This window comes from Lonchura striata, chromosome 2 (assembly GCF_046129695.1).
Source record: "Lonchura striata isolate bLonStr1 chromosome 2, bLonStr1.mat, whole genome shotgun sequence".
Classification (NCBI taxonomy): Eukaryota; Metazoa; Chordata; class Aves; order Passeriformes; family Estrildidae; genus Lonchura; species Lonchura striata.
In genome coordinates this window covers 64489550-64502461 of record NC_134604.1, presented here as the reverse complement: position 1 = coordinate 64502461, position 12912 = coordinate 64489550, and the positions used below count along the sequence as shown (strand labels likewise).

Sequence of the window (12912 nt, the reverse complement as noted above, 5' to 3'; positions counted from 1 at the left end):
TGTATAGCTAATTGAGGGTAGGCGCTTCACAAATTGTCCTCAAATGCAACATTCACTATGTGTGGAGTTCTTGTGGAGGGAGCGGAATGGTACAAACATAAAGCTGGAAGCAATTCAGGAAATCCATTTTTCATCAAGGACTGATGGACAAAAATTAAGTCTCTGTGTATTGTATATGGAAAGGTTTGTTCTCTATGGCAATGAATATCCTTTATCCATGACACAGCAACAAATTCTTCAGCAGGTGCCTGTCTCAGAATCCTTAACTTCTCCCTCCTTCATTAACATGTATGAAAATTATTTTTTCCTTGTGAAGCCAAGGTTGAAGATGTCCATCTAGCAAACTTTTAAGAAGGAAATGCTCTCTGCTGGTAATAATAAAGTTAAACCCTATTTTATTCCTTCTGGTCAATGGACCAATCTTCACTCTTAACAATTGCATAGGTAAAAACATATGCAAAACATGTTAACAGAGATGCTGTATTGATTATTTAATACCTTATCTCTCTTTCAAAATTATAAAAAGGAGGAGCCTTTTAGAAAAAATTACTTCTCAAGTGCCAACACAGACTCATTACAATACCTAAGTCATCCATGGAGGGCATTTTTCCATCCACACAAAAAGTGCAAAATATGAATCCTTGCATTCCTGATGTCAGGTATTACCACGTAGGTAAGAATAAGGCACAGGATGCTGGGAACCTGCTGTTGTTAAAGGCTATAACTCTTGTCGATATAGACACAGTCTCAGAGTTCAGTGTTATACCAAAACACTAGAAGTAGCTATAAAAATAGCTTTATTAAAATGGAAACTGTGGGAAGAGGGGTGTGAGGAATCAGAAGAAAAACATGTTTAAGTCTTACACCCAAGATGTACTCAGAATTTCATGGATTTCATATGTGAGAGGTTTACAAAAATGAGACCCTCTGTGAACTTGACTTGATAGGTCACGAAGCTAAGAATAAACTTTGAAGTTTAATTTTTGGAATTAGGTTTTGGTCAAAGGAATATCATCCAAGGAAATGTTTCAATAGTAACACAAAAAATTCAGCAAAGTTTATCAGGATTTCAGTTGAGAAACTGAAATTCTGATTTGAAAGTTGAATTTTACTTAGAGAGAAATCGCCCTTCAAAATCACTTATTTGTGCCACCTGCTGGCCCAGTCCTTAGGTGGAGCTCACAGGTTTCTTGCAGCTTAATTTCAGTTGTGAGTGCTTGCAAACCTTTTAACTTTTCTTTCTTTAACTGTGCAGACTGAAGGTGTTTTACAGAGAGAAGAAGAGACCATTTGCATTAACAGTGACTGTAAGTTACCCAAAAGGGTTAGATATGGATGAGGTTTGGAGTAAGAATGAAGAGTGAATTATGGGTGCAGCAAAATACTCCTTAATGAACAGATGCTCCTTTAGTGAACCAGAACTTGTCAGAAGTCTCTCCATCCAATATATAGCAAAAGATTTGTGAAAGGAAAAAAAAAAAGAATTATGAATTTTTCGAACTGATTTATTTTACTTTTGTTTTTCAAGGTATCATTCTTTATAGATTAACTGGGTATTTATTTAATTCATTAATGTGTCTTAAAAGGTATTAAAAACAAGGCTTTTTTACAAGTGTAAAATATTGCTAAAGATTGAAAATTAAATCACTACAAGAAAGATAAGTATATTTTTTCTAAAATTAAAGTATGTTGTTTGTTTTTTTAAAGTCTGGATGTAAATATCTATTATCTATTTATTTATTTATTTACAGTGAAGTCCCATACAGTTGACCTGAACAGACCATCTAATATGGTACCGGGTTCTGATAGCCACGTGTTAGTTAGCCTGAAAGGTAAATGTAATTTTTTTGTCAACAACTTCTCCATAGGTGGCAAGGGACAGGCCCCTCTGTGCTGCCCATTCCTGCATGGAAAGTCTCCATTCTCTCCTGGTTTGGTTTTTTTTTTGTGGTTTTTTTGGGGGGTTTTGTTGTTTTGTTTTTTTTTTTTGTTATGACTCAAATGGTCTGTGCTACATGGCCAGGTAATAAAACAAAACATCCCTAGGATTTAGGCAGTACCTCTTCCTAATTACTCCTTCTTTACTTGTAGTGAGTGTAATAGATTTATGAGATCCATCCTTCCTCACTGTGCTCAGACGAACATTATGGGAAAGCCAGATGTGAAGGGAAGTGTTCATCTTCTCTGATAACTTCATGCAGGGCTGTAGAAATCTTCGGATTCCAGAAATAAGGATGCCATACTCTGATGTATAGATTCTGAAGAGTTCTGTACTTCTGAAGAGGAGATATGTTCATATACTCATTTAATCAAATATAGTTGTGCATATATATGTATATATATGTATCCTCATGCATACATATTTTAAAACATCCATTAACAACTACTCTTATTAGTGAAAAATACTTCTCCCTCCACCCCTCAGAAATGTAAAATAATGCATTTGTGACACAAAGGGCATTGGCTTCACTTTCAAATACATGTTCTAAAATAAAGGGATCATTGAATTTGTAAAGTTATGAAAATATACAGAGAGAAATAAAACCACATAAAATGTTTGACATGATTAATGCACAATCTTTTTATTCCTCCGTGGGAGAGTCAGGGCTGGTTTGACAAGACTTTTCCAGCCTCAACCTGAGAGACCAGTCTTTCTCCCTTCCATTTCCTCCCTGCCTCCAGTAGCCTGAGGACTCTTTCTCCTTCATAATCCTTCACTGTTCCAGCCTCCTTTCTCCACCTTTCTTGCGGCCTGGCACCTCATCCTTGCCCTTCTTCAAAGAGCTTTATGAAGTCTCAGGTAGCTAAGAACAGTGTTGAGCAGTGAAGAGTATTTTTTACAACAGGGAGCATTATGGATCAGTCTGTTGAAAACTGTCTGAGTCTCAGTGGAGTTGAGAAGCTGATTCAGCTGCCCGTAGGCTGTGCAGAGCAAACGATGGTGAAAATGGCCCCTGCAGTCTACGCCATTGAGTACCTGGATGCCAGCGAGCAGTGGGTGAACTTCAACCCCGAGCGCAAGCAGGAAGCCATCAGTATGATTGAAAAAGGTGAGCAGAAAAAACAAAACAAGGCAAACCATCCACAAGCCAAAGGAAGGGATCCTTGTTGTCCATTTGAACTGTGCACTGGCTGCAGCTGCCTCCTGAAGGAGTGCCCACTGTCTTACCACAGCTTCACAGAAATGCCCTTGACAGTCTGCAGGACAGATATGAAACGTGAGGGACAGAACACACGAGGAGGGCTTAGGACACTAATTACCAGCATCTGGCACTGGATGGTATTAACATTGACAGTCCATTCTCTCTTGCCTAATTTAGAAGTAGAAAGTAAAATCTGAGCTGATCAATGAAAATTCTTTTCAGACTAAATGGATAGCACAGGTCAGTTGTTCTTTGCCTCCAAATGCTCAAAATCACCCAAGATAAATCACATCCTAAAAATGGTTATTTCTCCCTAATGCTTCACAGAAACTGCTTAGGATAGCCAGCTGAGATGTAGACATCTCTGTCTGTGGCTGTCAAGAGGAGTATGACAAAGTAAATTCCCAGCACTAATCATGATGTTAACACCTTCCCTTGCCCACTCCTGTATTCATCATTGCATAAGCTAGAAGGACTTCAGCAGCCTTGGGCCAAGCCAGGGAGGGACTTTCATTCGGGAGAGGACACCTGCAAGTCTGCTTCTGGAAGACTCCACTCCAAGATGTGATCCAAAGCTGGTACTAAATGTACAGCAAAGCCAGGAACACAGTATGTGGAAATGTTCCATCTCGCAGGAATTAACACAGGGAATTGTCAGTATTGGAGCAAGCACAGCTGATCTTTCTAGTGGTGTGCTTATGGCATAAAGCAGTAAAATGCACTTGTCATTGTGATCTTCAGATATATTAAACACATTTCATCAATGAAAAAAATGGGTGTATAAATTAAAAAAATAAATTATAAATTAAAAGCATGCTAGCAGTTGCTGCATGGAGATCTTTGACTACTTATCAAGCCTAAAGTGACATGAGATCCTGCTAATAAATATTTAGTATTGTCAGCATCCTTTAGTGCCTACATTATGCTTTTATTAATTCTTAATTGAAATTCATCAGTGTAAAAAATTAATTGTGTAGCTACGATACAGACTTTGTCAAAATAATAGCAGTCAAGATCAGAAGCAACAAGTCATGATTTTTCTAAGACTGTGTCTGACCCAACAGATGATGTTTTGTTTATTTTTTGATTCAATGCACTGTAAAATCAACAGCTTGAAAAGTTGTCAATAATGGGAAATAATTTGCCAATACTCACTACAAATACAATGTTTTGTATGTGTAGGCATCTGCAACTTTCAGGTTATTTTCTTGGCTCAATTAAGTCAAACAAGACAGAGGACCTTCTAAGCCTAGTGATTTTTCTGTGTCAAAGTCTGCTGACCCAGTCCTTTCCTCCTTAATGCCCCACTGAACACCTCCATGAACTCTTCCACCAGTCAATACAAAACATGTCTATTATAATACAAGTGATGTAGGAAAATGCCCAATAAATATGGATGTTCTTTGAACAGTTATGTGCTGTCCTGTTCATGCAGGTTACACTAGAGTGCTTGAGTTTCAGAAGGAGGATGGGTCCTATGGAGCATTTAGAACAACTCCCAGTAGTGTATGGTAAGTGATTTTCTTTTCTGGGGTTTTGTTTTTGGGCTTTTATTTTTGTTTATTTGGTTGGGATTTTTTTTCCATTTACCTCTATTTAATCATTTGATGTATCAGAAGTTCTTATTTGGTGATGGATTTTGAAAATCTGCTGGTTGCCTATGTACATTTGTCATGAATAATCAGCCACCAAATTCTCTGACTGTGTTAAGTCCTTGGTGAAAGAGATTTATACTGAACTACTGATTATTTTGCATTTGCCACAGAGTAGAAATATTCAAGCTGATGTTGAAAAATAACTCGCTAGGTTCCAGGGAGTGCACTGTGCAGAATATGAGTTTGTGCATAAAATTAGTATGTTTTTTTCCTATCAATATTGTCTTCTATAAATATCTCTCAGCACAAGTTTGGAAAATTTTATTTTGTGCAGGTTAACTGCATTCATTGTTAAAGTGCTCACAAGGAGCAGAGAATACATCAGTATCCAAGACAGCCACATAAGCAACTCGATTTCCTACTTGGTTAATCAACAGCAGGCAGATGGGTCGTTCCATGACCACCACCCTGTAATGGACAGGAAAATGCAGGTAGGTCATCCATAGTTAGAATAATTTGTTGTGCATTTAGGGCTATTAGGGATTGGAAGGAACACTGCAAATTGTTGGCTAACAAGAAATGTATCTGAAGAGAATAAATCTGTAATGTAAGCACAAAATCTGTAATGTAAAATTATTTTGTAAAGATGTTATGTCAGATGCATAGCTAGCACTTCACCACTTTATCTTTTTATACAGTCTCATACTTTTCTCAGCTATGCCTCTAGAGCACTTAAAAGATTATTTTGGGGGGGGGGGTCATATGTTTGGTAAAAATGTAAGCCTTTTATTGCTGAAGGCAATAGAGTGTAGAATTGTAGCTTCGTTTTGAAGGAGCATCCAGAGCTCATCTAGTCCAGATCCTGCTCAAAACAGTTCTAGTTAGATCAGATTGTACAGGGCCATGTCCAGCTGTCTCAAATACATCCCAGTCTGTCTGGGTAATCTGTTTCAGTATTTCACCATGCCCATGGTGAAAAAAGAAAATGTTTACACTTAATCAGAATTTCCAATTGCATATCTTGGTCTACATAATCTCTATAACTGTCCAGAAACACAAAATTATTATACTGTCCATGATTTTAGTCTAGGAAAGTAATGTGCATCTTCCAAAATTAATTGAAAATGTAATGAAGCAACCATGTATATATGAAAAAAACATATATTAATATTTTTAATGATCTCTGTCAAATAACTAGTGAGACTTTCACTCCCAAAGCTAGTTTCAGTTGATGTAACACTATTGGGGAAAAAGAAACAAGTAGCTCAAGGACTGGTCAAAGGGTTTTGGGTTTTTTGACCTGTGTTCAAGCTGAGATAATCTCCTATTTTACATCTGCTTCAAGAGCTTTCAGGGGAAAAGAGCTAATGAGACCACAGTGCTTACTTTGTCAAGAAGAGAGATAAGAAATGATGCAGTATTGGTGTATAAATACCTTTACAGGAGAGTTCTGTCTGCAAGGTAGAGGGCTCTCTAATGTGTAGAGAGTAGTGCAGAAATGAAAACAACCCCACCCTCCTAGTGACTGAAAATTGAAACTATGAATGTTTCAATGAGAAATAGAGATTTTTAGCTGTAAAATAAATAACTAAATATTTGACTATCAGCTGGTTTCACGTGGTGGGTTCCTGACCTCTTACACTGTTCAATGCAACCTTTAATGCTGCCACCATAGAAAATATACTTTAGATGGACACATATTGAGAAAAATTTAAGGCACCAGCTACATGGTACATGATCAGAGGGTTTGCAGAGAAAATCCTTGACTTTATGGAAAGTCATTTTCTAGATTTAATCATAAATGTATGCATGCACATTTAACTTTTCCCTTTCATATTTAATCTTTCAGGGTGGCATTAAGTCAGCAGAAGACGATTTGGCTATGACAGCCTTTGTAACCATAGCATTGCAACAGACCCTACGTGTGTACCCATCACCTGATGTGGTAGGAAGCCTGGCTCTTTAAGTCTGCAGTCTATTGCACAATGGCATATCCACGCTGCCATCTCTTGGAGAGTTGCAAATGGGGTTTAAAATCTGCTTACATCTGTGGTGGATAGGAAAAGATACCATGGTCTATTATACAACAAGGTGTTTTGAGTGTCACGCTCCATCATCAATGGCTTTAATTTCTATGAAAATATTGTTATAATTGTCCTAAAAATTACTACAGGGAAGTATTCTAATTTCCAAGTACTAGTTTGCTAGTGCCAGAAGTAACAGTTAGCAGATCTCAGTGATCTTTACAAATTGATCCATTCTGTTTTCACAGGCACGAGTAATTACAGGAGCAGTGGCTTACATGAAAAATCAATTTTCAAGAAATACTGACTGCTATTCTATAGTCATCACTGCTTATGCTCTGACACTTGTGCAGTCTGATAGTGAAGAAGCTCAGTTTGTTAAGGAAAAATTAAGGGACTGTTCTTCTTTTGATGAAGGTACTGGTAACCATTCTTAAAAATCCCTTTAAAAAGCACTTTTCCTAAAGGAAACGCTCTGAGCACACTTACATGAACAAAGCAAATTGAAGCAAATGAAGAAAAATTAATTTTATACAACTGTGTATGTATATAGGTAATTTATTTAATTCTTTAAATGGTATAATTAAATATTTTAATATTTGACATTTAAATGTATGATTTTAATAATAATTAATATTATAAATTTAATAATTAATATTACTATAAAGTGACAGCTAGTGAAGCCTTGATCATAACCTCCTCTGATTTTGAAACTGGATCAAAACTACAGTAAATATTAATTTATGTTTTCTCCTTCCCTTGGGAAGAAAAAAAAGAGTCCAACCCAAATGAGGAAGAAGAAACCTCATATGAAAAAATAGCAGCATACAGGAGTAGTCCAGACAGGATTTCTGGTTAAGAGGGAAGGTGTCTCTTCCACTCCCTTGCTTTCAAAGCCCTCCACCAGTTCTGAGTGCTTTATCCCAGTTCCCCGTGGATGTTCCCACTGACCCCCACAGTCAGGGTGTGGCAGGGGTGACTGCTGAGTCAGTCAGCTGTGTGGCTGCACCGCTGTCCTGGTTATTCCTTCCAATGAATTTGGTAAATGCAGTACAGTTCAACAGCCCCAGTTTAAGCATAGGGAATATGCTTCTCCTTAATCAAGGCTGGGTTTGTGGCCATAATTGAGACTATTATGTCTGAGGGGCCACCAGACACAATGCTACCACTCCAACAGATGGACATTGCTGTACAGTGGGATCATCAGACCCATGGGTTGGAGAAATCAAAATCAAAAATCGTGGGTTTCCTTTTCCATTATCTTATCTCCCTGACTGATTTGTTGCTCGCACAACAGCATCAGTGTCTTGTGGTTCCACAATGCCATGACATGAAGTATTCACTGTGTAAAATAGTGATTTTGGCAAAAGCCTCTGCCAAGGGGGATTCAGGACTGAGTTATTCTTGCAGCAAAGCAGCAGCGCTACTGGGGAAATGGCAACAACGCAGTCTCAGTGGAAAGCACTGCCTATGCCCTGCTTCAAACCCTGCTCCTGGGAGACATGGAATATGCAAGGCCTATTGCCACGTGGCTGACAGAGAGAAGGAACTACGGCGGAGGGTACTGCTCCACACAGGTGCCTGACCATCAGTTCAGGGGGATCTTAAGGGGAGGGAAGGAAGTAAAAGCCCCCTAAAAACTTTTCATTTAGATTTGAAAGTTAACAGTTAATTTTCAACTTCTTTATGAAGTTGAAAGTTGTATGAAAGTTGAAGTGTATGAAGCAGTAAACATTTTGGATTGTTGATTAGCAATGGGCCAAAATACAATAGTTAAAAGCCAGCAAAGAAAATTCCTTTTCCTTATGAAGAATAGGATAATCTAAGGTCAGGACTCCAATGTGTTTACAATTTTAGTGCTATAAGAAGAAGCTGAGAAATTAAATGAATAGTCTGTGCAAGAGACTATTCAGACAGACAAATACAGGAGAACTTCAAAGAAGAAAAAAGAATAAAACTGAATTGAAGGTGACTGATAATGTCATCTCATGTTGTTGAAATTGCCTGGCATAACTGCTAGGTTTTTTGCTTTTCTTCCTTACCTAGGACACAGTGGTGGCCTTAGAAGCTCTGTCAGCATACAGCATACAGACACTGGAGGCTGCTTCCACCGACCTGACTGTCAGACTGGGAACACCTGGAAGACAAAATTACTACAGCATTGTTCTGACTGATGCCCATGAAGGATTTCAGAAGCAGCTAGAGGTATACAACTGTTGGTTGTTTCAAAGTATTTTTTCCCCCCAAGAAGGAGAAATCAAATCCTCTGCCATAGGTTTTGTCATTTTAAGCTACCATGATGTAGCTGATTTATTATACCTTTAAATAATTTGATCTGTAAAACAACAGAATATCTTTAAAGTCAAAAAAACCCAAACCCAGCAGGTGCTTAGCAGGTGCTTTCCTGCCTCTGAGGACTTTGGTGGCATGAATCTCTCCCAAAAGTAAAGAGCAGCCAGGAACCTAAGTTCTTCTAGGGAATAAGGAGGAAGGAGAATATTCTGATCTTCTCTGTGCCTGGAACTGTGAAAATATGAGATCCAGGATACAAAGGAGGGGCTGAAGTTGGTAAAATACATCTACTGGGCCCTAAAACAGCAGAGTAAGATTCATTAGCTCAGTACATTTAAAATCTTGAGACATGAAGTCTCATAATTCCTTCCATAGTTTTCCCTACCCAGGCTTGGGGGGTAAAGGCATAGAAGACTGTCAAGATGTCAGGAAAACAATAGACCAAATGCTGAGCACAAACTAAATACCTTTTCTTTTCCCTTGGTTTGCAGTTTGAACTTGGGAGAAAACTTGAAGTGTCTGTGAACGGCAAAGGAAATGGGACGATGAGTGTAAGTTGTAGATTCAAAATCTAGAGTCCAGCTGGACTTCTTTAATCTCTTTTTGAAACCAAAATGAAAGCTTTCTTGACATGGCCTCAACCTTTGATTTGCCTCCAAAATTCTAAAATTTGGGGCCTAAATCCTGCCTTTATGGACTGACAATTTTTCCTGTCTTTAACTTTATTAAATTTATAAAATGTCAAGGGTGATAGAGGTGGCTGGAGTTTGAAAGACCTCTTTTGTTTGGGAATGAAGAGTCTCAAAGGAATCCCACACCATTTGTGAATTGCATGTGGGACCTGCTTATATCTGTGACAGTCCTCTGTGACCAGTCTGTGCCATGGGGGGATTGGTCTTTCTCTCCACACTCCTATGTCTCATCACCACATGTTGGAGTCCTGAATGGGTAAATTCCTTGTAATTTAAATTATATTTTTAGTGGCTTGCTGTTTGTGTGTTCATCTTAGATATTAAAAATGTACTGGTCACCAGAGATGAAGAACAACATCTGCAATGATTTGATTTTGACAGTGGAAGTGGAAGGGAGCCTGAAGTACTCTGGTGAGTGAAAAGGGCAGGGTCTGGGTCTCAAAGGTAACATGTTTGGCCAGCTGTTAATGATACTTCATAGTTTTCCAGCCTTGGAGAGTGGGAACAAATGAATGGAAAAAGGAAAAGGAGAAATAAGTCCCTGAACTCTACCCAGTCATTGTTTCATTTAGCTTATTAATCTTATTCTTAAATAGTATAACAACCATCTGAGTGACTGTAGGTGCAGCAGGTACTTGACAGTTACACAGATACCATTAGAAACTCTTCTTGAGAAAGGGGAGGTGAACTCCCTTCACAGAGGGGAAAGCCGTGTTCAGTTCCTGGCTAAAAAGGGATCTACCACGTGTGCTTAAAATACTTTGAGGCAGATCTGTCATAGTTCTTTCATATGAGCAAGAATGTGTTTTGCATCTCCTGAAGTCATCATCATCTCTGCCTGTGTCTGCATTGTTTTTTTTCTGTTTGAAGTGTTACCTTTTGGAGGGAGGGATTGTCCTTTAAATATTTATGCATAGCCTAAACCCCATTCTTAGCTAGGTTTGTTAGTTACTCTTACTATAGTTGTCCCTAGAATTCTAACTCTGAATGACTTGGAAACACTGAGACAGTGTACAGTGAACTGTTATAAAACTCACAGTGATGGCATGACTGCCCACGGGTATTTATACCAAAAGGAGCCAAACTGCAGGCAAATCTGTGCATGGCTGACCATGTCTCTCACCTCTAGAAGCTGAATACTCTGATGAAGAAGATGATTATGAGGACTTGACTACAGGAGGAAACAGCACATTTGAGATACTGTCTAAAATGGATTGGTTTGATATTCACAGCAGAAGAAAAAGGGACCTGACGACTCCCAGCAAAACAGAATCCTTGCAATACAAAATCTGTGTCAGGTAGTTCTGCAAGATCAGCTCTTCATTTGCTTGTAATTCTCCTTTGTCACCCTCTTCATATCCAGTAACACAACATCCAACCTAGCCATCTTCTGTGAGTCTGCGTACACTGTGTCCTCTCTCCCATAGCAGGAGAAAAGGTTTCCAAACAATGGACGAGATTTGTTTACATGGTTTATCTAGACTTCAAATGTCCACTGCTGATTCTTCTCCATCAAATTCTGGGGAGACTCTAAAGCACTTGGCAGACTAAAAATTTGAAACCAATATTTTATCAAAACAGGTAAATACAGCTAGAATGTAATAGTAGCACATTTACAGAGTTCCATCACTTTCTGGAGGGATGCTGTTATTTTCTTTGTGGTCACACTCTGGCCTCATAAAAAAAGAAAGGATGACTAATACTATCTAGGAGAGGAGATGGAATATTCTGATGTGACAAGAAGATGGCAAGTGCAGAAGTAGGAAACAAGAAACCCTCCTATGCAGCATAACACAGAAACACCTGTCCTTGCTCCCATTTACAGTCTGGCATTAGTCTCAGAAGCACAAATTTCTGGCTATCCTGGGTTCCCCTTCTAGAGATGAGTAGGATGGAAGAAGCAGGTTTTGCTCCCCAGTAGAATTTTGGTTTTCCATTGACTTTTGTAAAAGCCTTGAAGACACTGGTTTTATCTCCTTTTTTAAACAGTGGCATAAACAATGGCAGGGGAGGACTGAAGTTACCCTAATTCCCAATGTTCACTCTCCCTCATTAAGCACATATTCAGTGAATTGTGTACTGGCCAAAGCATCATCTTCCCCATTAATTGCTATGTAACATTTCCTACCAGATCCACTGTTCTGAATCACTGTTCTGTTGAGTGCTAGGCTAAGGCTTAGACAATAATGTTAAATTCTTTGTGGTTAAAACATGTGAGGAAAAACTGAAGCCGTTAATTACATCACCATTCTTCTTTCCTACACTGTGGTGCATCCTTTAAAGGATGGAATATTTTACATACTAAGTGTATGTAAAATACTTCATGTCAAGGCACCCCATGTGAGTGCAGAACAATTTCATTTTCCAGCCATGACACCATTACCTCATCTATATGCTACCAGATAGCATATGGTCTTTTTAAAAATCTAATCATTGCATTTTTCACTCTCTGTTACCTTTCTCTAATTTTTGTCATTTATTATTATTGAACAGCTCAGTGGAAAGAACAGAGGAAGGGAATAAGGGAAACACACACTTTCATCTTCTACCTTTCTATTTCTAAGGAGATGTAGTTAATATTCAAGATATGGCCTTTGGCCAAAGAGAAATCCTCTCCATCCCTAGTCAGGAGGGATGCTTTTGATACATGATAACAAGTGTTAACTGGTGGTCCTGTGAATTCCACATGGACATCTTGCATGTCAAGACCAAGATTTTGATTTTGAGATGGTGGAAGCCAAAATATTGGAAATAATATATATATATTTATGGATAATTACAGCAATGAGGATTTTTGCCTCAGACAGCAAACATCATGTAAATTTGACTTAGTCCATGAAAAATGTGGATAAATTAATTTCCTATCTCCACTTTGTAAGTAATAGAGAACAGATATTTTGTTGGTGTTGTTTACCTCCCTAGCTTTAACAATGCTTTTAAGGTGTGAGGAACTGTGATTTTTCTTCTGCCTATCAGCTCCAAGGAAAGCCTATAGGAAAATCTCAGGCAAGGCACCTGGGTTTTGGGTAACTATTTGTCTAGTTTAGATTACTAATTTTACCTCGTGTCTCTTAATGAATTAGTCAGATAATTTTCAAATTAAAATCCACTTAGGAAAGTTAAATGGAGTGGAAAGTTTTGCTTCACCTTTAGCAAGTCTGGAAAA

General features: G+C 38.3%; 1 protein-coding gene across 2 annotated transcripts in view; it reads left to right on the top strand.

The window, feature by feature from the left end:
* The window catches only part of LOC110468582 (complement C4-A), a 52307-nt gene that overhangs the window by 30624 nt on the left and 8771 nt on the right, over window positions 1-12912 (top strand). For both annotated transcript variants that reach the window (XM_021526622.2, XM_021526623.3), the window contains exons 23-34: window positions 1256-1307; window positions 1752-1832; window positions 2847-3050; window positions 4579-4654; window positions 5073-5229; window positions 6588-6683; window positions 7011-7179; window positions 8173-8339; window positions 8809-8967; window positions 9546-9605; window positions 10064-10157; window positions 10876-11044. In XM_021526622.2, coding sequence (XP_021382297.2) covers window positions 1256-1307; window positions 1752-1832; window positions 2847-3050; window positions 4579-4654; window positions 5073-5229; window positions 6588-6683; window positions 7011-7179; window positions 8173-8339; window positions 8809-8967; window positions 9546-9605; window positions 10064-10157; window positions 10876-11044 — 1484 coding nt within the window. The remainder of the gene's footprint in view (window positions 1-1255; window positions 1308-1751; window positions 1833-2846; window positions 3051-4578; window positions 4655-5072; window positions 5230-6587; window positions 6684-7010; window positions 7180-8172; window positions 8340-8808; window positions 8968-9545; window positions 9606-10063; window positions 10158-10875; window positions 11045-12912) is intronic.